General features: G+C 43.1%; 4 protein-coding genes across 4 annotated transcripts; all 4 read left to right on the forward strand.

Moving 5' to 3' along the window:
* The first annotated feature begins 225 nt into the window (after nucleotides 1-225).
* LOC134370598 (protocadherin alpha-10-like) lies at nucleotides 226-4,805 on the forward strand. Its single transcript, XM_063087652.1, has 2 exons — nucleotides 226-2,610; nucleotides 4,794-4,805. Exons 1-2 carry the CDS (start codon nucleotides 226-228, stop codon nucleotides 4,803-4,805), a joined length of 2,397 nt encoding a protein of 798 aa, XP_062943722.1.
* A 3,238-nt stretch (nucleotides 4,806-8,043) lies between these two features.
* LOC134370599 (protocadherin alpha-11) lies at nucleotides 8,044-10,494 on the forward strand. The gene has a single exon (XM_063087653.1). The coding sequence runs from the start codon at nucleotides 8,044-8,046 to the stop codon at nucleotides 10,492-10,494; it is 2,451 nt and encodes an 816-aa protein (XP_062943723.1).
* Nucleotides 10,495-13,315: 2,821 nt separating this feature from the next.
* Nucleotides 13,316-15,790, forward strand: PCDHA12 (protocadherin alpha 12). Its single transcript, XM_063084502.1, has one exon. It carries the CDS (start codon nucleotides 13,316-13,318, stop codon nucleotides 15,788-15,790), a length of 2,475 nt encoding a protein of 824 aa, XP_062940572.1.
* A 4,674-nt stretch (nucleotides 15,791-20,464) lies between these two features.
* Nucleotides 20,465-22,921, forward strand: PCDHA13 (protocadherin alpha 13). Its single transcript, XM_063088240.1, has one exon. It carries the CDS (start codon nucleotides 20,510-20,512, stop codon nucleotides 22,919-22,921), a length of 2,412 nt encoding a protein of 803 aa, XP_062944310.1. The 5' UTR covers nucleotides 20,465-20,509.
* The last annotated feature ends 935 nt before the right edge of the window (nucleotides 22,922-23,856 follow it).

Below are 23,856 nucleotides of genomic sequence, written 5' to 3' on the forward strand. Positions count from 1 at the left end.
GTTCTCCAAGAAGAGTTTTTCTTTCCTTTTCTTTTTTAACCGAAGAAAATCAGATTATTCCTGGATGAGAAAGATGCTCCACTGCTCCGGGGCTTTAAAGCCTATAAGCACACCCATATTGTTAAGATCAGCTGGGACCTCAGGAGCAAAGAATCAAAAGAAACGTCTCAAAGGAGCTACATCTTTCTACTCATGAAATATTGCTTTATTAAGCAAAAAGAGAGCATGACATTACCTTCCAGACCAGGTGGCCAGGGAGCCCCGCGCCTGCTGCTTTTGCTTCTGCTCCTTGTAGCCTGGGAGGCAGGGAGCGGTCAGATCCACTACTCGGTCCCCGAGGAGGCCAAACACGGCACCTTCGTGGGCCGCATCGCGCAGGACCTGGGGCTGGAGCTGGCGGAGCTGGTGCCGCGCCTGTTCCGGGTGGCGTCCAAAAGCCGCGGGGACCTGCTGGAGGTAAATCTGCAGAATGGCGTTTTGTTTGTGAATTCTCGGATCGACCGGGAGGAGCTGTGCGGGCGGAACGCGGAGTGCAGCATCCACCTGGAGGTGATCGTGGACAGGCCGCTGCAGGTTTTCCATGTGGAGGTGGAGGTGAAGGACGTGAACGACAACCCCCCGGTATTTCCAGTGACACAGAAGAATCTGTTTATTTCCGAAACGAGGACTCTTGACTCTCGTTTTTCACTAGAGGGCGCCTCGGATGCAGATGTTGGGGACAATGCTAGGCTGACATACAGACTGAGCCCCAATGAGTATTTCTCACTGGAAGTACCAACGGATGACGAGCAGGTAAAACCTCTTGGACTTGTATTAAAAAAACCTTTGGACAGAGAAGTTACTTCGGAGCTTCTCTTGTTGCTCAAAGCAACCGATGGGGGCAAACCTGAGCTGACAGGCACCGTAGAGTTACATATCATGGTGCTGGATGTAAATGATAACGCCCCGGTGTTTGGCAAAGCAGTCTATCATGTAAAATTACTGGAAAATACAAGAAACGGGACGTTGGTTATTAGACTTAACGCTTCGGATTTGGATGAGGGTTCAAACAGCCACATCCTTTATTCCTTCACAACTGACATCTCCCCTAACATAGAAGCCGCTTTTTGCATAGATTCAGCCAGTGGAGAAATAAAAGTAAATGGGAAAATAGATTTTGAAGAAACTAAATTATGGAAAATGCAGATAGAAGCAGTTGACAAAGGCAATCCCCCTATGTTTGGTCACTGCACAATCTTGATAGAAATATTGGACATCAATGATAATGCTCCAGAGTTAGTGGTAACGTCACTTTCACTCCCTGTTCGAGAGAATGCTCCTCTGGGTACCGCTATTGCCCTAATTAGTGTAACCGACCCTGACTCCAGTGCCAACGGAGAGGTCACCTGCTCTCTGGCGCCCGACGTCCCCTTCAAGCTGGTGTCTACGTTCAAAAATTACTATTCGTTGGTGCTGGACAGCGCCCTGGACCGAGAGAGAGTATCTGCCTATGATCTGGTGGTGACAGCGCGGGACGGGGGCTCGCCTTCACTGTGGGCCACGGCCAGCGTGTCCGTGGAGGTGGCCGACGTGAACGACAACGCGCCGGCGTTCGCACAGCCCGAGTACACGGTGTTCGTGAAGGAGAACAACCCGCCCGGCTGCCACATCTTCACGGTGTCGGCGCGGGACGCGGACGCGCAGGAGAACGCGCTGGTGTCCTACTCGCTGGTGGAGCGGCGGGTGGGCGAGCGTGCGCTGTCGAGCTACGTGTCGGTGCACGCGGAGAGCGGCAAGGTGTACGCGCTGCAGCCGCTGGACCACGAGGAGCTGGAGCTGCTGCAGTTCCAGGTGAGCGCGCGCGACGCTGGCGTGCCGCCTCTGGGCAGCAACGTGACGCTGCAGGTGTTCGTGCTGGACGAGAACGACAATGTGCCCGCGCTGCTGGCGTCTCGGGCTGGAGGCTCTGGCGGTGCGGTGAGCGAGCTGGTGCCGCGGTCGGTGGGCGCGGGCCACGTGGTGACGAAGGTGCGCGCGGTGGACGCCGACTCGGGCTACAACGCGTGGCTGTCGTACGAGCTGCAGCCGGCGGCGGGCGGTGCGCGCAGCCCGTTCCGCGTGGGGCTGTACACGGGCGAGATCAGCACGACGCGCGCCCTGGACGAGGCGGACGCTCCGCTTCAGCGCCTGCTGGTGCTGGTGAAGGACCATGGCGAGCCGGCGCTGACGGCCACGGCCACCGTGCTGGTGTCGCTGGTGGAGAGCGGCCAGGCGCCGAAAGCCTCATTGCGGGAGTCAGCGGGGGTCGCGGGTCCGGAGGTTGCGCTGGTAGATGTCAACGTGTATCTGATCGTCGCCATCTGTGCGGTGTCCAGCCTGTTGGTGCTGACGCTGCTGCTGTACACGGCGCTGCGGTGCTCGGCGCCGCCCACCGAGGTCGCGTGCGGACCTGGGAAGGCCACGCTGGTGTGCTCCAGCGCGGTGGGGAGCTGGTCGTACTCGCAGCAGAGGCGGCAGAGGGTGTGCTCTGGGGAGGGGCCGCCCAAGACCGACCTCATGGCTTTTAGCCCTTGTGTTCCTCCCAGTTCCGGGTCTGGAGACAGTGGAGCCCAACAAGAGATTTTTGAGAATGTAAGTACAATAATCTGGAGATGTATTTTATGCCTGTTAATGTCACTCACATAGTAGTTTACCAGTGTATTACTGTAAGTTTTTTGCTTTATTTACTTGTTTGTTTGTGTCTTTTTTTTTTTTGAGATGGTTTATTTAAAGCACACTGGAAGTCTTGCCATCTTTATCACTTTTCACTATATTATCATGAATATTCTTTAGGAATATACTTTGGGTGGCAATAATAATAATGATGATGATGAAAATAGTAATAATGTAATAGATTGAGCCAAAGTTTCTTGTAAACGAGGAAAGTTAAGTCTGCCAGGAAGGAGACAAGGATTATGTTGGGATATGTGGCACATGGTCAATGCTCAAATCTACTTCTCAATTTTGCAGCAAGTTCATTCTTTCTATCCTTTTCTTAGTCTAATTGGTGTCCTCCACTCATTATTATGTTTATGTATTCAAAATTACTGAAATAATATTTAACTTCATAATTTATTTGAGTTTAAAACACACTTAAAATTTCACTTTCCTATAATCTATGAGTTTATCTGTCACTAAGGGGTATGGACAGGCTTGAGTCAGGTTTCATTTTATAAACAATTTTGTTTCTTTATCATCAATGTCATGCTTTTTTGTTTTTTAAATGGTATGCTTTTTTGAGATTATGGTTGCAGAGGGTGAAGTTTGAGCCTTGCCTTTAGAGGTAATTTTCTTTCTTTCTTTCTTTCTTTCTTTCTTTCTTTCTTTCTTTCTTTCTTTCTTTCTTTCTTTCTTTCTTTCTTTCTTTCTTTCTTTCTTTCTTTCTTTCTTTCTTTCTTTCTTTCGTCTTTAATCCAGTTATAATTTCAAGCTCATTTTCTTCATAGTCTTCAACTCCTTCACATAACAACAATTTTGTTCTTTATTTTCTAACATAATGTCACTTCTGCTTAATTGCCTGTTAAACCATTTTTACTCCTGTCCAGTTTAATTTATTGCATTTTTCTACTTACTCGAAAGATTTATTTGAGCATTGATCACATTCATTTTTTCTTCCATTTTTGGTAACTTTAATGAGGCTTATGGAAATATTTTAGGGCAGGAAAATTCTTTGTCCTTTGAATTTAAGAGAGTTTTTCCATATATGGTGAAGTGTGGTGCCATTGAGTCTGTTTGCCAAGCTACATGGTCTTCAAAATGACACTGCTTTAAATAACTTAAGTATAAGAACCATGGAATATCAATAAAGGCACTTTCACTTGACAATCATGGTGTTGATCACACCTCAGAATTTCACTTTGTATGCTCTAGATACATTTGATGCAAAATATTTTTTTATCTCAACACCACATTTATATGAGTTGTTTTCTTTAAAGAGATTCCAGAGATCTTGTATTTAGAGCTGTAGGGATGCATATCAAATAATGTGGAAGGTTACTTTGTTCTCTTTAGCACTAATAACAAATGAGATAATCTTTAACATTCTACTGTGTGTAGAAATAAATTATATACACTGCACTTACATGTGGGAAGACAACCGTGTTACAGATAGGGTAAAGTTAATAGATACGCTGAAAAGGCATTAGTGGCTATTTTCTACCTAGAAAGATGACTCCTGGGATGATTTTCATTAAGATGAACATTAGGAAAATCTTCAGAAAAAGGAAAGCCATGCCACATGCCCTAATTTAAGCTGCTGGAATTCTCTTCATCCATAGTTTTAGAACAAGAGCAAACATTGGTCAGTAACTATAATGAACTACCATTGTTTGAGCTATTTCTATTTGCTAGACTTGGTACAGAGGGCTTAAGATATATATTTAATGTAATCCTTACATCAATTTGTAAAGTACATATGACTATCCAAAATTTAAAAACAAGATAAGAGATGTTGAGATATTTTTCTGTCTTGTACATTGCCATTCAACTGGTACATGATGGAAATGATATTCAAATGCATATCTTTCAGATTATAGAGCCATTCTTTTATTCTCTGTAATGTAGAGGTTTATTTTTATTTTTTTATTTTTTGGTGATTTTTTCTCTTCTCAAGCATAGTTCTGACTAGGAAAATCAAGCACCAGCTGTTTACAGGTGAATCCTCTTTTTTATTTTGCTTAGGAAAAAACTTCATGATTATCTTCATCATTAATTTTGTACAAAGTCATAATTGAGATGGCCACTAAGATATTTTATGTTGTGATTTTTTTTCATAGGCGAGTTCATGATCATCATCATTTGTTTTGATTAATGCCACATTTAGATAGGTATTTACATTATTCAACCAGTAAATAATTAAGAGTTGCCTTATAAGAGCTATGGATCAGTTGTTTGGAAGTGATGTAAATAAAAAGAATCATTTAACATATGAGCAAAATTAGGAAATCGTGGTTTCCAATATTTTTGCAGAACACCAAAGCCAAGTGCTCCATACAAAAATGACCTCATTCTTCCCTTGCCGTGAATAGGATAGCATTTTGGACAACTGTAAGTAATAATATGATGATTTCAGGCCAAAGGATCCGAGAAATGTTCACAATACTGCATACTTCAATAGCAGCTTTAAAGGCATAGCTATCTCGTGAAAATTTTTAGACATGTGTAGATCTACCAGGATTCAGTCTTTTTCAGTCTTTGTGATGTCTGAGAGGCTTGTGCCAACTGAACAAATGATTTGTGATTCAATAACTATTTATTTGAATAAGCCATGAAAGAGCAGAATTAGCATCACTGAGTAAATCCTATAATTTAGTTAATACAATGGTTGGGTAGTGTTCTTCTAGTCATTAATTTTGGAGAAACTCCTGGGGCTCTGAGAATAATGGTTTCAAACTTTATTTCTGTGTTTTATATTTTCAAGAAATAATAGCACCAGACCTATTATGGAATATTAGTGGATGATGTGGACTATTTGAACATTAAACCATGCACTCTAACATATAACTGGCAGGACATAGAGGTAGAATGTAAGGCTAACCAAATTGATTTAGTAAAGATTAGAAACAAAGTTCCTCAGTCTTAAATTGATTTTACAAAATCAATGTTAACAATGATACTGATATAAATTCTTGGCATTAACTTATAGCCAGATATTAGGCCAATCCCCAAAGATCTTCTCTAGAGGCTAGTGACATCTGAAATATCACAGTCAGCCTACAGCCATACCACCCTGAATGTACCCAATATCATCTGAAATATTACGGCCAAAATGCGAAAGATGAGTCACTGACTCATATACTATATCAAACTCTTTTATGAGTTAGTGTTGGTCCAGCATCACTTTACATATTCACAAAATACTGTATTATTGGAAATTAATACCTAAATTAACATCTGGTTTTAATTCAAATATGTGATAACATCATCTTTCCTGGGTAAACTTTCTCATGCTCATTTCTTTATTTTGGAAGACTCCACATTGCATATAACATCTCAACCCCCAATTCCCATAATGAGGTGGTTGGAGATTTGTTGTTTCCTCTGTCCCAAATAAATCTGACATGCTTCAAACATCATGTTAAGTCTACTATTGTCTGGTCTAATGTTATATTTCAATTAGAGGCCCATATGATTGATTATTTTACTGATGCATAATAGAATTCAGTGTCATAAAAATTTATATGTCTCCTTCAGTTTTTAAACATAGAATTTTGCATTTACTTAAGAGTTCTAGTGTTATGATAATATTGGAAAAATAGTAAATTTGAAAAACGTAGAACAAAATCTCAAATTAGTTATAGAATATATACATATTTAAAAAGTCAACATAAAGAAAAATAACATCATACAAATATAATGGTAATTTTAAAATATGCCCTTACAATATTTTTAGATTGAGGATAAACCATCAAAACTATACGACAAAATATACAAGCCAGAGTGATATTTATTCTGGGTCACTTTCTACTCTAAATTTCTGTTGCATCCTCTTTCCTTCCCTCTAAATCTTAAGGATATATAAAAAGACAACAACAAAATAATCAAATTATTACTTCAGACAATGAAAACTCACATCAACAATTCCTGCTTTTCACTTACTATTCTATGAAATTCCATTTCCACAAGAACTATGGTCATTTGACATTTAGTTGAGTTATTTGATTATTATTATTATTATTATTTTGTTTGTTTTGGTGGCTGGTTGGCGAGGGCATCTGAAGTCTTGACCTTGGTGTTATCAGCACCACTGCTGTAACCAACTCAGCTAACCAGCCAGTGCTATTTTCTATATTTTAAATACAGTATAAGGCACTTAGAAGAGATATAATTAAAAATTCACTTTCCTTGTTTTGGATGAAATTATGATCTCAACCCCAAATTCTTTGAACAAGAAACAAACTATTTTCATGAATATATCTTGATTGGATTAAGGAAACAAATGTTGGTGACTTGGAAGTAACAACATGTCACAGAAATTCTCACGGTGGTTTTATTTATTTCACTGAATATACTGAAATTCATTCTACGGTAGAAGAATACTACTATCATATCATTGACTCCTTCATGTAAAGCAGCATTTTAATTTATTATACTATTAGCAGTGTGACATGTGAGAAATCATATATGTCAAACATACAATTCATCTAGATCAATAGACTTTTCTCTTGTGAATTCTGTTTTATACTACCAAATATGGAAATATATCATTTGATTATCTTAATGTTTTCTTATTGTTCTGCAAAGGATACAAAGTCACTTGTAACAAGAAGACCATTAAATGTAAATAACAATGAAGAATCAGAACTTAAGAAAATAGACACAGGGAGGCAAGTCCACATAGGTAAGAACATAGTATGCAGAACATAAAGACTAAAGAATAAAGAATTATTATTAAACTTCAAATTTTTCTTTGAGTTTCTCAGCAGCCAAAGTAACAAGGGAAACTGGAAGTAAAACAATTCAAATGTAATAATATTTTTATATGAGGAACAATGCCTTCAGGAAATGTTTAGCCTTAGTTTTTTTATAAGGCTACCTAAAGAATTGAAGTCTCTCTCTCTCTGTATGCCTTTCAATAGGCAAAAAGAATAATTTTATAACCCTAAATCAAACATAGAAACAAGAATTTAAATCAGATACTAATCAAGAAATAAAGTGCCATTTCCACATATATTGAGTTTCGATATGACTTAAAATTTGAGTGTTCCATAAATAAGCATTTTGGAAATATTATTAACAGAAAAAAAAAATAACAAAATACGTGAAATTCTATGGTGGTGGATATGGCGCACATTACTCACAATTTTAGGCACAAGGGGTCGCTCTTTACTTGGTGGAAAGAATTCATTCATAGTTGGTCTGAAGAGTCAGGCACTCCCCACACAAAACGACGTCATTATGCCGGATGTCACTGTTAAAGGATCCTTGGAAATGTCTCAAAAATTCAGCAAGATTTTAAACCTAAAACGGAAGAATCTGGTACTTTAAATGTATAGAATCTCGTTTTGGAAACCAATTTTCTGTGAGATGTTCAGTTTTCAGAGAAAGGGATTGGGCCCTCCAACACTGCTGCTCTCGCTTCTTCTGCTCGAATTCTGGGAGGCGGGGAGCGGCCAGCTCCACTACTCGGTCCCCGAGGAGGCCAAACACGGCACCTTCGTGGGCCGCATCGCGCAGGACCTGGGGCTGGAGCTGGCGGAGCTGGTGCCGCGCCTGTTCCGGGTGGCGTCCAAAGGCCGCGCGGACCTTCTGGAGGTAAATCTGCAGAATGGCGTTTTGTTTGTGAATTCTCGGATCGACCGGGAGGAGCTGTGCGGGCGGAGCGCGGAGTGCGGCATCCACCTGGAGGTGATCGTGGACAGGCCGCTGCAGGTTTTCCATGTGGAGGTGGAGGTGAAGGACATTAACGACAACCCGCCGGTATTCTCTCTCAGAGAACAAAGGCTGCTGATTTCTGAATCTAAGCAAGTGGACTCGCGTTTTCCGCTAGAGGGAGCTTCTGATGCGGATATTGGAGAGAATGCTCTATTGACCTACAGACTAAGTCAAAATGATTTTTTTTCTTTAGAATCATCAACAAATAATAAGCAGACTAAAAGACTGTCACTTCTATTAAAGAAGTCTCTGGATAGAGAGAAAACTCCGGAACTTAATTTGCTACTGACGGCTACAGACGGGGGGAAACCCGACCTCACCGGCACGGTTCAACTGTTCGTCCGCGTCTTGGATGTTAACGACAATGATCCGGAGTTTGATCAATCAGATTACAAAGTGAGATTGACGGAAAACGCTGATAAAGGAACTCTTGTGATAAGGTTAAACGCGACAGATCGAGATGAAGGAGTCAACGGCGAGGTAACATACTCTTTAATATCGATTAAGCCCAATGGAAGATTTTTATTTACACTAGATAAAAATCATGGAGAAGTGAGGGTCAATGGAACTTTAGATTATGAAGAAAACAAGTTTTTTGAAATTGAAGTACAGGCCACAGATAAGGGGAATCCCCCAATGGCAGGCCACTGTACAGTCTGGGTAGAAATCTTAGATACCAATGATAACTCCCCTGAAGTCACTGTGACTTCCCTGTCCCTTCCAGTACGAGAGAACACTCAGCCTAGCACTGTCATTGCGCTCATCAGCGTATCCGACCCCGACTCTGGTGTCAATGGACAAGTGACATGCTCTCTGACGCCCCATGTCCCCTTTAAGATTGTGTCTACCTTCAAAAACTACTATTCACTGGTGCTGGACAGCACCCTGGACCGCGAGAAGGTGTCTGCTTATGATCTGGTGGTGACCGCGCGGGACGGGGGCTCGCCTTCGCTGTGGGCCACGGCCAGCGTGTCCGTGGAGGTGGCCGACGTGAACGACAACGCGCCGGCGTTCGCGCAGCCCGAGTACACGGTGTTCGTGAAGGAGAACAACCCTCCCGGCTGCCACATCTTCACGGTGTCGGCGCGGGACGCGGACGCGCAGGAGAACGCGCTGGTGTCCTACTCGCTGGTGGAGCGGCGGGTGGGCGAGCGTGCGCTGTCGAGCTACGTGTCGGTGCACGCGGAGAGCGGCAAGGTGTACGCGCTGCAGCCGCTGGACCACGAGGAGCTGGAGCTGCTGCAGTTCCAGGTGAGCGCCCGCGACGCTGGCGTGCCGCCTCTGGGCAGCAACGTGACGCTGCAGGTGTTCGTGCTGGACGAGAACGACAATGCACCGATGCAGCTGGCGTCTCGGGCTGGAGGCTCTGGCGGTGCAGTGAGCGAGCTGGTGCCGCGGTCGGTGGGAGCTGGCCACGTGGTGACGAAGGTGCGCGCGGTGGACGCCGACTCGGGCTACAACGCGTGGCTGTCGTACGAGCTGCAGCCGGCGGCGGGCGGTGCGCGCAGCCCGTTCCGCGTGGGGCTGTACACGGGCGAGATCAGCACGACGCGCGCCCTGGACGAGGCGGACGCTCCGCTTCAGCGCCTGCTGGTGCTGGTGAAGGACCACGGCGAGCCGGCGCTGACGGCCACGGCCACCGTACTGGTGTCGCTGGTGGAGAGCGGCCAGGCGCTGAAGGCCTCCTCTAGGGCGTCGGCGGGAGCCGCGGGCCCAAAGGTGGACTTGGTAGATGTCAACGTGTATCTGATCATCGCCATCTGCGCCGTGTCCAGCCTGTTGGTGCTGACGCTGCTGCTGTACACGGCATTTCGGTGCTCGGCGTCACCCACCGAGGTCGCGTGTAAGCCTGGGAAGGCGACTTTGGTGTGTTCGAGCGCGGTGGGGAGCTGGTCGTATTCGCAGCAGAGGCGGGAGAGAGTGTGCTCTGGGGAGGGGCCGCCCAAGACCGACCTCATGGCCTTCAGCCCTAGTCTTCCTCCAGGTCTGAATAGAGAAGACGAAGGAGAAAGGCAGGAGGCAGGATCAAATCACCCTGGACAGGTGAGCTTTTTACAGATTCCACCTATTCAGGTAGTCTTTCTTAAAGCTTTAAAGATCTAGTTTTTTTTCAAGGACATTTTTATGAATCCTCTCTATTTTGAATATTGTTTTAAAGAAAAATGTTAGTGGAATGCCCAATTATATACTTATCCAGTGTTTTAATCAAATGAAGAGTCAGGTTTCCTTAGCCAATAAATGTCTTGTTTCTCTGTTTACTTAGAATTGTTAAAAGAAGATTCAAGAATGACTTCTTTTATCACTTAAGTTGAAATAATTACCATTTTTCATTCATCCACCCATACCACTTCATCTCTAATCCTTAGTGAGGTTGATAATTACTGTAGATTATTTAAATTTGTTTATCTTTGTCTTTTAACAGTGTTTTTCTTTCGTATTTTCACATTGTTAGATCAATTGGCTATTGTAACTTCAAGCTTCAAGATTGTATCAACTTCAAGCTTGTATCACAGATTTGCTCAGTAGCAATTTTTCTTTTTCTACAGTGTTAACCACTTAACAAAATTTATTATACATTAAATAATCTATACTTTTGCCTTTACTGCTGGTAAATAATATGAAAACCGCTTTTCATATTATTTGAAGAAAAATTCCAGGCTTGCATTCTAACATGCTGCTTTCATTGAAATAACATAACTAAAATTCTGTCCATTCTTTCTTCCATGAAATAGCAAGAGATTTATCACCTAATACATACTGAAACAAAACTGCTTGATTTATGCTTACAGAGTAAACCAAGCAAACAAAACTATTCAAATTATTTGCTCAAGTCAGGCAAACTTGCTAAAGCATGTATATATGTCTATAATATCTGTAATATATGTCACTTAGTATTTTCCTTAAGTTTTCAGGTCAATTAGAAAGGAAAAAGTTAACTCTATTAACTTGAGTGCCTATTAACAATTATCAGTTTCATTCATCTCACATTTTAACTACTGTCTTTAAATATGTTATTTCTTATGTTTGTGAAATTTTCTTTCCATATGGTATAATCACATCTGAAGATTCTAGCAAGGACCATTTACCTCTATGTCATTCTTCTAATTCAGTGATTCTTAGCTACATGTAGAGTAGAGGAATAACAGACCCCTTTTACAGTCATACATGGCCATTTCCCCCTAAAAGTTACACACCATACTATTTGGCACAATATTTGAGAAGCCTGTGCTGAAGTTGATTCTTGGACCTCAGGTTAAGAACTTTTGTACCTTAATATTAATTGGCTAAAAACCTTTATTAAAATATTCAAAAGTTGGCAACAAGATACAAAATAGAACATCTCAGACTCAAAAGTGATTAAACTATCATATCTTTTAAACCACTTTGTAAATATAATAAATGTGAATATTAGATAGGGTATACATTACTACCCATCTCAAAATGAAGTTCTAGGAATAACTCAAGGTCACTCAAATTTAATTTTAAAAGACATTGGAATATTTTGAGTACAGGTTAAAATTTTGCAAGTCATTATTTTCATGTTACATAAATAACCAACGCATATTTTAGATAATTACAAATTATTCGGACTAATTTCTAGAAATTCAGTGTCTTTTATACTTATTCTTGATATCAGGATTACATTCCTGACTTAAGTTATCTTATACTTGTAGAGCCATTGTTGGTTATTCTTTTCTGGTTATGTAAAGATTTCACACCTCAGTTCCCTTAATTATTGCGTGTAAAAGGAATGGCAACAACTTATTGGTTTAAAGATTTTGACCCGAATATCAATGAACTTGTAAAATTTATATTTTCTTGTCCACAATGAGCTGTAGGATCTTATCTCTGTTTTGTCTTCTCTTAAAGATAGTCTCGAATTAATGAATAAAATCATGAAAAGTCTTTTGATTCTCCCTTACATCATAGTCACCTTTCTGATTCTCTGAAAAGAAACATATTATGAGTAGCTCCTTACCTGTAGGGAGAGACTTAGAGGAAAACCAAAAGGTCAGTATTGTTTGTATTCTTTTGACTTTAGTCAGGGGCGTTAGGCTCCAAAACACTTCAAGAGATTTTTTGCATAGTAGTGCTCTATTGCCACCTTAGTATATTGTGAAATTTGGAGGCATCTACTCAACATTTCACATAAAAATGCTTTATGTCTCCTAGAGCAAAACTTTCCAGAATCTGTACCTGAACTGTGGTTTAGCATGTTATGGGGATGAGAGCAATTGTATGAAAAGTCATCACATTTAAGCATCAAGGAACCAAAAAAAAAAAAAAAAAAAAAAGACGTCGTTCATATTTATGATGAACTTTAATATTTACCAGGTATTTGAATAAAACAATCTATATAAATGAAATATTACTTAGTTGATAGAGATATTTTAGTTTCTTTTTCTTTACTAAAGGACAGAATTCTTGACTTTCTCCCAAAGGCTAACAATGGAATGATTGTGAGGGGTGAAAGTCATTAAAACAGTGTGAATTGTAAGCCATATAAAGGCAGGGCTGATGTATACTATTCATAATATAATTCTCCGTGATAGCTAAAGAGTAGCCTCTAACATACTGTATTTCAAACATTCTTTTATGATAAACCTCGAAGCAGAATATTTTTAAAACTACAGAATAAAATAATTTGTGCTTTTTTACTAATATCATATATATTATATAAATAGGGATTTACAAATGATCTGTGAAAATATCCAAAAGTCGAAACGTAGAATTTAGGGTGACCCCGGAAGTGGCTAAATCGAAAAGAACCTTTCTTGAACTTTCTTGTACTTACATAATCAGTCACATGATGTCGCTGTACACTCAAAAGGTGAAAAAGGAAAATTTTGTCTCGGTATTCCAACCATTCACAGACAAGGATCAACTCCATATTGACCAGATTGCTGGAAAAATTTCACTAAATATGTGCTTACAGAAAAGGGAGACTGCCCATAAAAGATCTCATGAGAGTGCTCCTTTAAAAGTGGCAATCCCACTTCAGAGGGCTTCCTTATCTGCGATGGTGTTTATCTGGCAAGGAGGTCCGGGATCCCGGCGCCTGCTGCTCTCGCTTCTGCTCCTCGCAGCCTGGGAGGCAGGGAGCGGCCAGCTCCACTACTCGGTCCCCGAAGAGGCCAAACACGGCACCTTCGTGGGCCGCATCGCCCAGGACCTGGGGCTGGAGCTGGCGGAGCTGGTGCCGCGCCTGTTCCGGGTGGCGTCCAAAGGCCGCGCGGACCTTCTGGAGGTAAATCTGCAGAATGGCGTTTTGTTTGTGAATTCTCGGATCGACCGGGAGGAGCTGTGCGGGCGGAGCGCGGAGTGCAGCATCCACCTGGAGGTGATCGTGGACAGGCCGCTGCAGGTTTTCCATGTGGAGGTGGAGGTGAAGGACGTTAACGACAACCCCCCGGTGTTCAGAGAAAGAGAACAAAAGGTATTAATTTCTGAATCTGCGCCTCTGGACTCTCATTTTCCTCTAGAGGGCGCTTCTGATGCAGATATGGGCATAAACTCTCTTCTGACATACGTGTTAAGTCTAAACGAGTACTTTGTACTTAAAACAATAACGAAAAAAGATAAAAGTATATTACCTGGATTAGTTCTTCGGAGGTTATTGGATAGAGAAGAAACGTCAGAACTTAATTTATTGCTGATGGCTATCGATGGCGGTAAACCGGAACTAACAGGATCTGTTCAGATTCACATAACCATTCTGGATGTGAATGACAACGCTCCGGAGTTTGATAAGCCTGGCTATAAAGTAGTGTTGTTTGAAAATGTCCAAAACGACACGAAAGTGATTCAACTAAATGCTTCCGATCTAGACGAAGGACTGAATAGAGAAATTTCCTATGGAATCAAAATGATTTTGCCAGTGAGTGAGAAATGTATGTTTTCTATAAATCCAGACACGGGTGAAATTAGAGTTTATGGAAAACTGGATTTTGAAGAGAATAATGCATATGAAATTCAGGTTAATGCCATTGATAAAGGGATTCCTTCCATGGCAGGTCACAGCATGGTTCTGGTAGAAGTTCTGGACCTGAATGACAATGTCCCTGAGATAACTGTCACTTTGCTGTCACACCTCGTGCTAGAGGATGCTCAGGTGGGCACTGTCATCGCCCGGATCAGCGTGTCGGATCGTGACTCTGGAGCCAATGGACAGGTCACCTGCTCACTAACACCCCACGTCCCCTTCAAGTTGGTGTCCACCTTCAAGAATTACTATTCTTTGGTACTGGACAGCGCCCTGGACCGCGAGGGCATATCTAATTATGAGTTGGTGGTGACCGCGCGGGACGGGGGCTCGCCTTCGCTGTGGGCCACCGCCAGCGTGTCCGTGGAGGTGGCCGACGTGAACGACAACGCGCCGGCGTTCGCACAGCCCGAGTACACGGTGTTCGTGAAGGAGAACAACCCTCCCGGCTGCCACATCTTCACGGTGTCGGCGCGGGACGCGGACGCGCAGGAGAACGCGCTGGTGTCCTACTCGCTGGTGGAGCGGCGGGTGGGCGAGCGTGCGCTGTCGAGCTACGTGTCGGTGCACGCGGAGAGCGGCAAGGTGTACGCGCTGCAGCCGCTGGACCACGAGGAGCTGGAGCTGCTGCAGTTCCAGGTGAGCGCGCGCGACGCTGGCGTGCCGCCTCTGGGCAGCAACGTGACGCTGCAGGTGTTCGTGCTGGACGAGAACGACAATGTGCCCGCGCTGCTGGCGTCTCGGGCTGGAGGCTCTGGCGGTGCGGTGAGCGAGCTGGTGCCGCGGTCGGTGGGCGCGGGCCACGTGGTGACGAAGGTGCGCGCGGTGGACGCCGACTCGGGCTACAACGCGTGGCTGTCGTACGAGCTGCAGCCGGCGGCGGGCGGTGCGCGCAGCCCGTTCCGCGTGGGGCTGTACACGGGCGAGATCAGCACGACGCGCGCCCTGGACGAGGCGGACGCTCCGCTTCAGCGCCTGCTGGTGCTGGTGAAGGACCATGGCGAGCCGGCGCTGACGGCCACGGCCACCGTGCTGGTGTCGCTGGTGGAGAGCGGCCAGGCTCCAAAGTCCTCATCGCGGGCGTCAGCGGGGGTCGCGGGTCCGGAGGCGACGCTGGTGGATGTCAACGTGTATCTGATCGTCGCCATCTGCGCCGTGTCCAGCCTGTTGGTGCTGACGCTGCTGCTGTACACGGCGCTGCGGTGCTCTGCGCCGCCCTCCGATGTCGCGTGCGGACCTGGGAAGGCCACGCTGGTGTGCTCCAGCGCGGTGGGGAGCTGGTCGTACTCGCAGCAGAGGCGGCAGAGGGTGTGCTCTGGAGAGGGGCCGTCCAAGACCGACCTCATGGCCTTCAGCCCCAGCCTTCCACAGTCTCGAGAAGATTGTTTAAATCCTTCCAGTGAAGTAAGTCATTGATATAATTTAAGTATATTTGTTTTCCTTAAGAATTTGCTTTTAGGTTATAACTACATTCTCTCTGTTTACTTATTGCTTTTATAATGTTACCCTTAAACAATTTAATATTTCCTCTTCTGTGGTTTCATCATTCTTAGTCTTGAAACTTTCACGTAATTGACCAACATTACTTTAATGAAAGAAACAGGAAGATATAATGAAGGCCGTGGATCTCCAAACTTTGAAATTTTTTTTTCTCATTTTTCTACTATTTATGAATGGTTAGCCTTGCAAAATAATAGCATGTTAGATTAAAAACTGGCTTGGAGTTTGACAACTCAAATTTATTTTTAATTTGGTTATAATTTCAGGATTATAGGCAAGTTGCAAAAATAGTACAAACAGTGTCTAGATATAAACTGGCACCTGAACTGTTCCTCATGCGCTTAGGCTATTAAAATAGTTTTTGTTATGACCATTCTAATTTCAGTACAATTCAGATATTATAACACTATTATATTCCAAATATTTTAACAATAATAAAAATAACATGTCTTTGATTCTAAGATGAATAATTTTTTAAATCATTGTTCACACAGAGTCCCTTTCTTTCAAGTGGGACTGACTACTCTACTATCCTTATTTACATAAAATATAATAAAATTATTTCTCAACTTAAAAATAGTTAAGCATCACTTATATTAAGATGTGTCTTATAATTGAAGTAATTGAAGGTTTATAATCATTTATTTGGCCTTTTTTTCCCCCTTGGAGGTGCATAAGTAATGGTGCATATTACAAGTAATGGCATTTTTGGATTCAATAAAATACATGAATACTTACTGATCCCTATTACTTTCCAGGCCCTGTGCTGATATTTAAATTGCATTATCTCATTAATTTAATTATTAAAAGAACCGCTTCATGCAGGTACAATAATTATCATCCCCATATTACAGACGAGAAACCTAAAACCTGAGCCACATAGTGAGAAGGGGCTCAAACACAGTTTTGGAGGATCCCAAACCGATTATGGTATGCTACTGCTTTGTGCCTATTACCAGATAAATCTTCTAAAGCACATTTTGCATTTTGTAACTTTCTTTCACAAAAAAATCTAGAGGCTTCTCTGTAACCCAAGAATAAAGCCTTATATTCTTGAGCCTTGTAGTGAAGGCATTGTACTTTCAGCCTTTTGCCTACTCTCTCACTTATCTTTAGTTTAGGACCTGGAGTATAGCATATATTCAATCAATAATTTTAATATAAATATGTGGTATTGAAATGTACTGCCTGGGCAATCCCCTCCATTTAGAAGTGGGGATAAGCTTCAGAGATTAGGCAATGTTTTATTGAACGGTGCCTTGAAGGATAGATAACATTTCAACAGGAAAATATTACACATGGAAAGATAAGTGTGAATAAATAAGAAGTTTGCTCTGGTAAGTGTGCACTTGAAGGATTAGAGCAGGGGAGATTCTGAAGGCAGGAGAGTTAGTAAAGAATCTTTTATAATAATTTCGGTATTAAATAACGGAGGCTTAAATTATGGCAGTAGAATTGGACCCAAAGAAACATGTACAAGAGGCACTGGCAAAGTAGAAGCAGCCAGAAAATGAATGAATTAAAACAAATGATAAGAGAAAGATAACAGTAGAAGTTGACACTCACTTTTTAAATTTGGTCAGTTGGGAGGATAAGAATTCCATTGACCAAGATGCAAAACACAGTTGGAGAAACTGAGTTTGTGCAGGGAGGGAAGGGAGATGAACATTTAAGAAAATGTTACACTTGAGTTCTAGGGGAATTGTGTTGTGATTGGAAATATGGGTCTGGAACTCAGAGGAGATTATAGATGTAGATTTGGGAGTAATTCTCTTAGAGAAAAAATATGAATCCATAAAAGGATAAAATCACCAACAGAGATATTGAAAAATGGAAAGCAATATCTCTAAATAAAGAATTTAGGTAAGGAGGTGTGTTGGTTCCTGGCACTGCTGTAACAGATGACCACAAACTAGGTGGCATAAGGAAAGAAAAAATAATTCTCTCACAGTTTTGAATACCCGAAGTCTGAAACCAAGGGCTTGGCAGGACCGTACTCCCTCTGGAGGCTCTAGGGGAGAATCTGTCCTTGGTCTCTTCTGGCTTCTGATGGCTGTTGGTGTTCCTTGGCTTGTGGCTGCACCAATCCAATCTCTGCTTCCACAGTCACATTGCCTCCTCCTCTTCTCCATGTCTTCTCCTCTGTGTGTTTGTTCTTTAAGTGTACGTGTGTGTGTAGGGCACACCTGAATAATCCAGGATAAACTCCTCTGAGGATCCTTAATTTACTCACCTCATTTGCCATATAAAATAATATTCACAGGTTCCAGGGATTAAGATATGGGCATATCTCTTCGGGGGCCAGCATTCAACATACTACAGTAGGCTTAAAATCATAAGGGTGATAGACAACAAGCAGCTGAAATAAAACTTAAAGAGCAATACGTCAAGTAAATATTAGAAGTTAAAGGTAAAAGGAAGGAAGTAAACATAATAGAGTCCCCCCCACCGAAGTAGCATGTTTAAATTTTTTTATGTATATTTTAGTTAGAGATGTTTGAGTATCTTTGTAGTATGAGGAAAAGAAGGAAATAAAGAAGGAGATACTAAAGAGAAGACAGGCAGCAAGAGAATGAAGATAAAAAATGTGAAAGTTAGGTGAATAGAAGATAATTAATTTTTAAAAGCATATGGTTCTTCTTAAAAGTGGGGACAGTTTTTCCTTTGAACAAGTAGGGAATGAAACATATAGAATAAAGAAAGATGATGATATAAGAAGAGAGCCATTGAGGTCATGTTTGATGACTTATCTCTCAGTGGGTAAATCATCTGAAAGTCAGGTGGTGGGAATGAGATTGAGAATCTGAGAAGAGAGGGAACAGAATATGGAAGAATCTCTGTAGGCAAAAGGAAAGGGTTAACTATGAATTCATTTGAGGACCCAATGGAGGCAAAGGTGAGAGTAAACTGTTGAGAATATAGTCATCATGGTTAAGTAACAACTTTATACCAAGCAGTTCAATAGGAAAAATAGAGAAAATGGATTGTTAGGTTAACTGTGTGTTGGAGGCTGAAGTGAATGGAGTGATATAAGTAGGTGAGTGATTCTAGGGTGTCTGGAAGGGCATATTTTAAACTGTTGACTGTGTAGTCCAGTTTAGATGGGGAAGTAATCCACCAGCAAAGTAATGTAGGGCCTGACAGGCAAGAAGAATTGGAAAGAATCAAGGAATTATTCCCATTGTAAGAAATGGGAATTATTCCCATTGTAAGAAGTGGGAATAACTCCCATTTCAAGCTATGAAAGTAGAAGTAATGGAGCAGAAGAGGAAGATGAGAACAGGAGAATATCAAATACTCCATCCAAATTTTCAGAGGAGGGCAGAGGTACAGGAATGAACCTAACTGTCATTTCCTATAGAATTGTACATAGAACAGGCAAGATAATTACTGGAGCTATGCTATGTTTTTCACTGTGCTATTTGGACTGGAACTCTGGCTTGGCAGAGATAGTTATAGCAATAAATAAAAGTAAGATGCCTTTCCTCTCTCTCTTGTTAAAGATGTGTTAAATTCTTTATCTAGCTAAAATGAGAGTCACTTTAAACGATAGTAAAGTTTTTCCTAGTGATGATGCAGTTAGGTGGGGATGGAAAAGGGGAAGTTTAACCTATTGGCAGTAATTTAAGTTCTATTAAATATATATGATGCTAGTTCTTGGCATGTTTTATACAAAAATAATCCAAAATTTTAAAGCACTGTTGTGTCTAAATGGTCTAGATGACTGTGTGTTTACACACATACACATACTTACATACAAACTCATACACACATTGACTGAACACTTCCTTTCATATACTATATTTTATCTATGTTTCACAGTTACTCTGGGAGGAATTTATAAATTTGGTATACTTATTCAGCATCTGGTAACTGCGTATCATTTACCAATATTTTCTACCTTCGTTCATTTTATTCTTATACGATAGTTACGTTTCCATTTGGAATCAGTGACTGATGTGTGAGGAGGCCGTGAAAAATATTACAAGAAGAGGACGTTCCCACCAAAACCTACATGACTATGCAGAACTAGAGATTGATTGTTCCAAGACGAATGTCGAATATTGTCCTTCTTTTAAAATTCTGCATAAGGGCTGGCTGGTTCGCTCAGCCAACCCTTGTTGGCTCCGCCTTGTAACACTAAGGTCTAGGGTTCGGATCCCCGTACTGGCCAGCAGCCCCCAGCCCCCCACACTCCCTAAAAAAGAAAAGAAAATTCTGCAAGAAAGTCTTACACATGCAAAAATAAATTGGTGGAAAGATGAACTCATCAACCAATTCTCAACTAACATCCAAAGCTGCTCAGAATACAGTGATTTACTGTTTCTGGAAAAGCTAACATTTAATGTTCAATTACGTATTTGCAGTGAAAAAGTCAGGAAATGCAAGGACAAAAACTCTACATCAATGGAAAATATGAACCGAGTCATTCTTACACTTACATATTTGTGCGCATGGTGTCGCTCTTCACTGAGAACGTTTCGACGAGGAAAGAGCCGCCGTTTCTTCCTCCAGAAAATTTGGCAATTTGAGAATCCTGCTTCACTAGGAGATCGTAAAACCGGACCTTGAGAGGCAGTTAGAGGTAAGGCATTCTATATACTGCAGATAACTCTGAAGCCTTTAGAGTGTACCATGCTGTTTTCCTGGCGTGGAGGCCCAAGAGCCCAGCGCCTGCTGCTCTCGCTTCTGCTCCTCGCAGCCTGGGAGGCAGGGAGCGGCCAGCTCCACTACTCCGTCACCGAGGAGGCCAAACACGGCACCTTCGTGGGCCGCATCGCCCAGGACCTGGGGCTGGAGCTGGCGGAGCTGGTGCCGCGCCTGTTCCGGGTGGCGTCCAAAGGCAGAGAGGACCTTCTGGAGGTAAATCTGCAGAATGGCGTTTTGTTTGTGAATTCTCGGATCGACCGGGAGGAGCTGTGCGGGCGGAGCGCGGAGTGCAGCATCCACCTGGAGGTGATCGTGGACAGGCCTCTGCAGGTTTTCCATGTGGAGGTGGAGGTTAAAGATATTAATGACAACCCGCCCCTCTTCCCTGAAAGTAAGAAAAGAATAAATGTTGCAGAATCTAGACCTCCGGAAACTCGATTTCCACTAGATGGCGCATCCGATGCAGATGTTGGAGTAAACTCAGCATTGACCTACCGACTCGATCCCAACGATTATTTCGCATTAGATGCACAAAACAATCGTGAGCAAACATCTTCTTTGTCACTTGTGTTGAGGAAAATATTGGACAGAGAGGAAATTCAGGAACATAGTTTATTACTGACAGCCAGTGATGGAGGTAAACCCGAGCTCACCGGCACAGTTCAGCTGCTGATCACAATTCTGGATGTGAATGACAACGCCCCAGAATTCGACCAATCCATTTATAAAGTGAGAGTGTTAGAGAACGCATTTAATGGAACACTAGTGATCAAGCTAAATGCCACAGATCCTGATGATGGTATAAATGGAGATATAGTATATTCATTTAGAAGGCCTGTATCGCCTGCAGTGGTAAATGCATTTATCATAAATCCCAACAGTGGAGAAATTAGGACAAAAGGAAAACTAGATTTCGAAGAAAAGAAATTATATGAAATATCCGTGGAGGCAATTGACAAAGGGAATGTTCCAATGGCGGGTCATTGTACCCTTTTGGTGGAAGTATTAGATGTAAATGATAACTCCCCGGAAGTTATCATCACTTCTCTGTCACTCCCCATTAGAGAAGACACCCAGCCTAGCGCTGTCATCGCCCTGATCAGCGTGTCTGACCGTGACTCTGGCGCCAATGGACAGGTCACCTGCTCATTAACACCCCATGTTCCCTTCAAGCTGGTGTCCACCTTCAAGAATTACTATTCGCTGGTGTTGGACAGCGCCTTGGACCGTGAGAGCACAGCACACTACCAGTTGGTGGTGACAGCGCGGGACGGGGGCTCGCCTTCGCTGTGGGCCACGGCCAGCGTGTCCCTGGAGGTGGCCGACGTGAACGACAACGCGCCGGCATTCGCGCAGCCCGAGTACACGGTGTTCGTGAAGGAGAACAACCCGCCCGGCTGCCACATCTTCACGGTGTCGGCGCGGGACGCGGACGCGCAGGAGAACGCGCTGGTGTCCTACTCGCTGGTGGAGCGGCGGGTGGGCGAGCGTGCGCTGTCGAGCTACGTGTCGGTGCACGCGGAGAGCGGCAAGGTGTACGCGCTGCAGCCGCTGGACCACGAGGAGCTGGAGCTGCTGCAGTTCCAGGTGAGCGCGCGCGACGCTGGCGTGCCGCCTCTGGGCAGCAACGTGACGCTGCAGGTGTTCGTGCTGGACGAGAACGACAATGTGCCCGCGCTGCTGGCGTCTCGGGCTGGAGGCTCTGGCGGTGCGGTGAGCGAGCTGGTGCCGCGGTCGGTGGGCGCGGGCCACGTGGTGACGAAGGTGCGCGCGGTGGACGCCGACTCGGGCTACAACGCGTGGCTGTCGTACGAGCTGCAGCCGGCGGTGGGCAGTGCGCGCAGCCCGTTCCGCGTGGGGCTGTACACGGGCGAGATCAGCACGACGCGCGCCCTGGACGAGGCGGACGCTCCGCTTCAGCGCCTGCTGGTGCTGGTGAAGGACCACGGCGAGCCGGCGCTGACGGCCACGGCCACCGTGCTGGTGTCGCTGGTGGAGAGCGGCCAGGTGCCGAAGTCCTCGTCGCGGGAGTCAGCGGGGGTCGCGGGTCCGGAGGCTGCGCTGGTGGATGTCAACGTGTACCTGATCATCTCCATCTGTGCGGTGTCCAGCCTGTTGGTGCTGACGCTGCTGCTGTACACGGCGCTGAGGTGCTCTGCGCCGCCCACCGATGTCGCGTGCGGACCTGGGAAGGCCACGCTGGTGTGCTCCAGCGCGGTGGGGAGCTGGTCGTACTCGCAGCAGAGGCGGCAGAGGGTGTGCTCTGGGGAGGGGCCGCCCAAGACCGACCTCATGGCCTTCAGCCCAGGCCTACCTCCTTGCCCGGGTTCTGCAGAGGGAACAGGCCAGAGGGAAGCTGATTCAGAACATTTGAAAGAGGTAAGCTCGTATTTTTAAAAGTTTGTCTTACTAAATATTTTAGCTCTCTTTACATTAGCTGTTCATTTAAGATGTCTTCAATCCCATTTTTTTACAGATTATTCTTTAGTTTAATTTTAATTTTGCTCTTCATTATCATATATAACATTGACATTCTAGTGTGAATCTTAAATCAGAAGTCATAATGAAATGCACAAAACAAGAATACTTTGTTGTATTCTTAAAAGTTTTAAGTATTTATTGCATATGTGAGCATTTACCAAAAAAACCTCACGTTGTGAGAATTTAAACATTTAAAAATTTTTCTTTTAAGGACACTAATCATAACTAATAATTTAAAGATCTTTTTATTTAATCTTTTTATTTAATTTGTACACATGCCCACGTACATGTACTATTTTAAAGAGCTCCATAAATTTTCACATAAATGCCTTTTTACAGTACATTATTTTTATTTTATTTTAAAAAAAACAACTTTTTTTGGTTGGTTCTTCCTTTTTTGTCCTCTAGATGCATCAGTGTTTCTCTCTCAGGTGTTCAATATGAGATATCTTGTGATTTTCCTTTCACATTTTTATTTGCACTCAGATGATTACTCATACACATACAACCTAGTGCTTTGTTTGTCGTTATTGTTTCTTTTTGAAAGTTTGACATGTATTATACATTTTACATTTCTCAGTTACCAATATATTTTCAGAATCCCTGAAAATCTGATACTTTTAATAGCTGTGTAGTATTCCATAGTGTGGATGTATCATTACATATTCAGTTATTCACCTACTGATGGGCAACCACTTTTTTTCAAGTGTTCTTTTACCTTTATTAACCATGCTGTGCTCTCATTTTACATATTTCTGAAAATATTGGTGATTTTACTTTTGTAAAATTGATTCTCAGATGTGTAATTAATACATCAAAAAGTATAACTTGAGTTTAAAATATGTTGCTAG

The sequence above is a fragment of the Cynocephalus volans genome, chromosome 2 (assembly GCF_027409185.1).
Source record: "Cynocephalus volans isolate mCynVol1 chromosome 2, mCynVol1.pri, whole genome shotgun sequence".
Taxonomy (NCBI): Eukaryota; Metazoa; Chordata; class Mammalia; order Dermoptera; family Cynocephalidae; genus Cynocephalus; species Cynocephalus volans.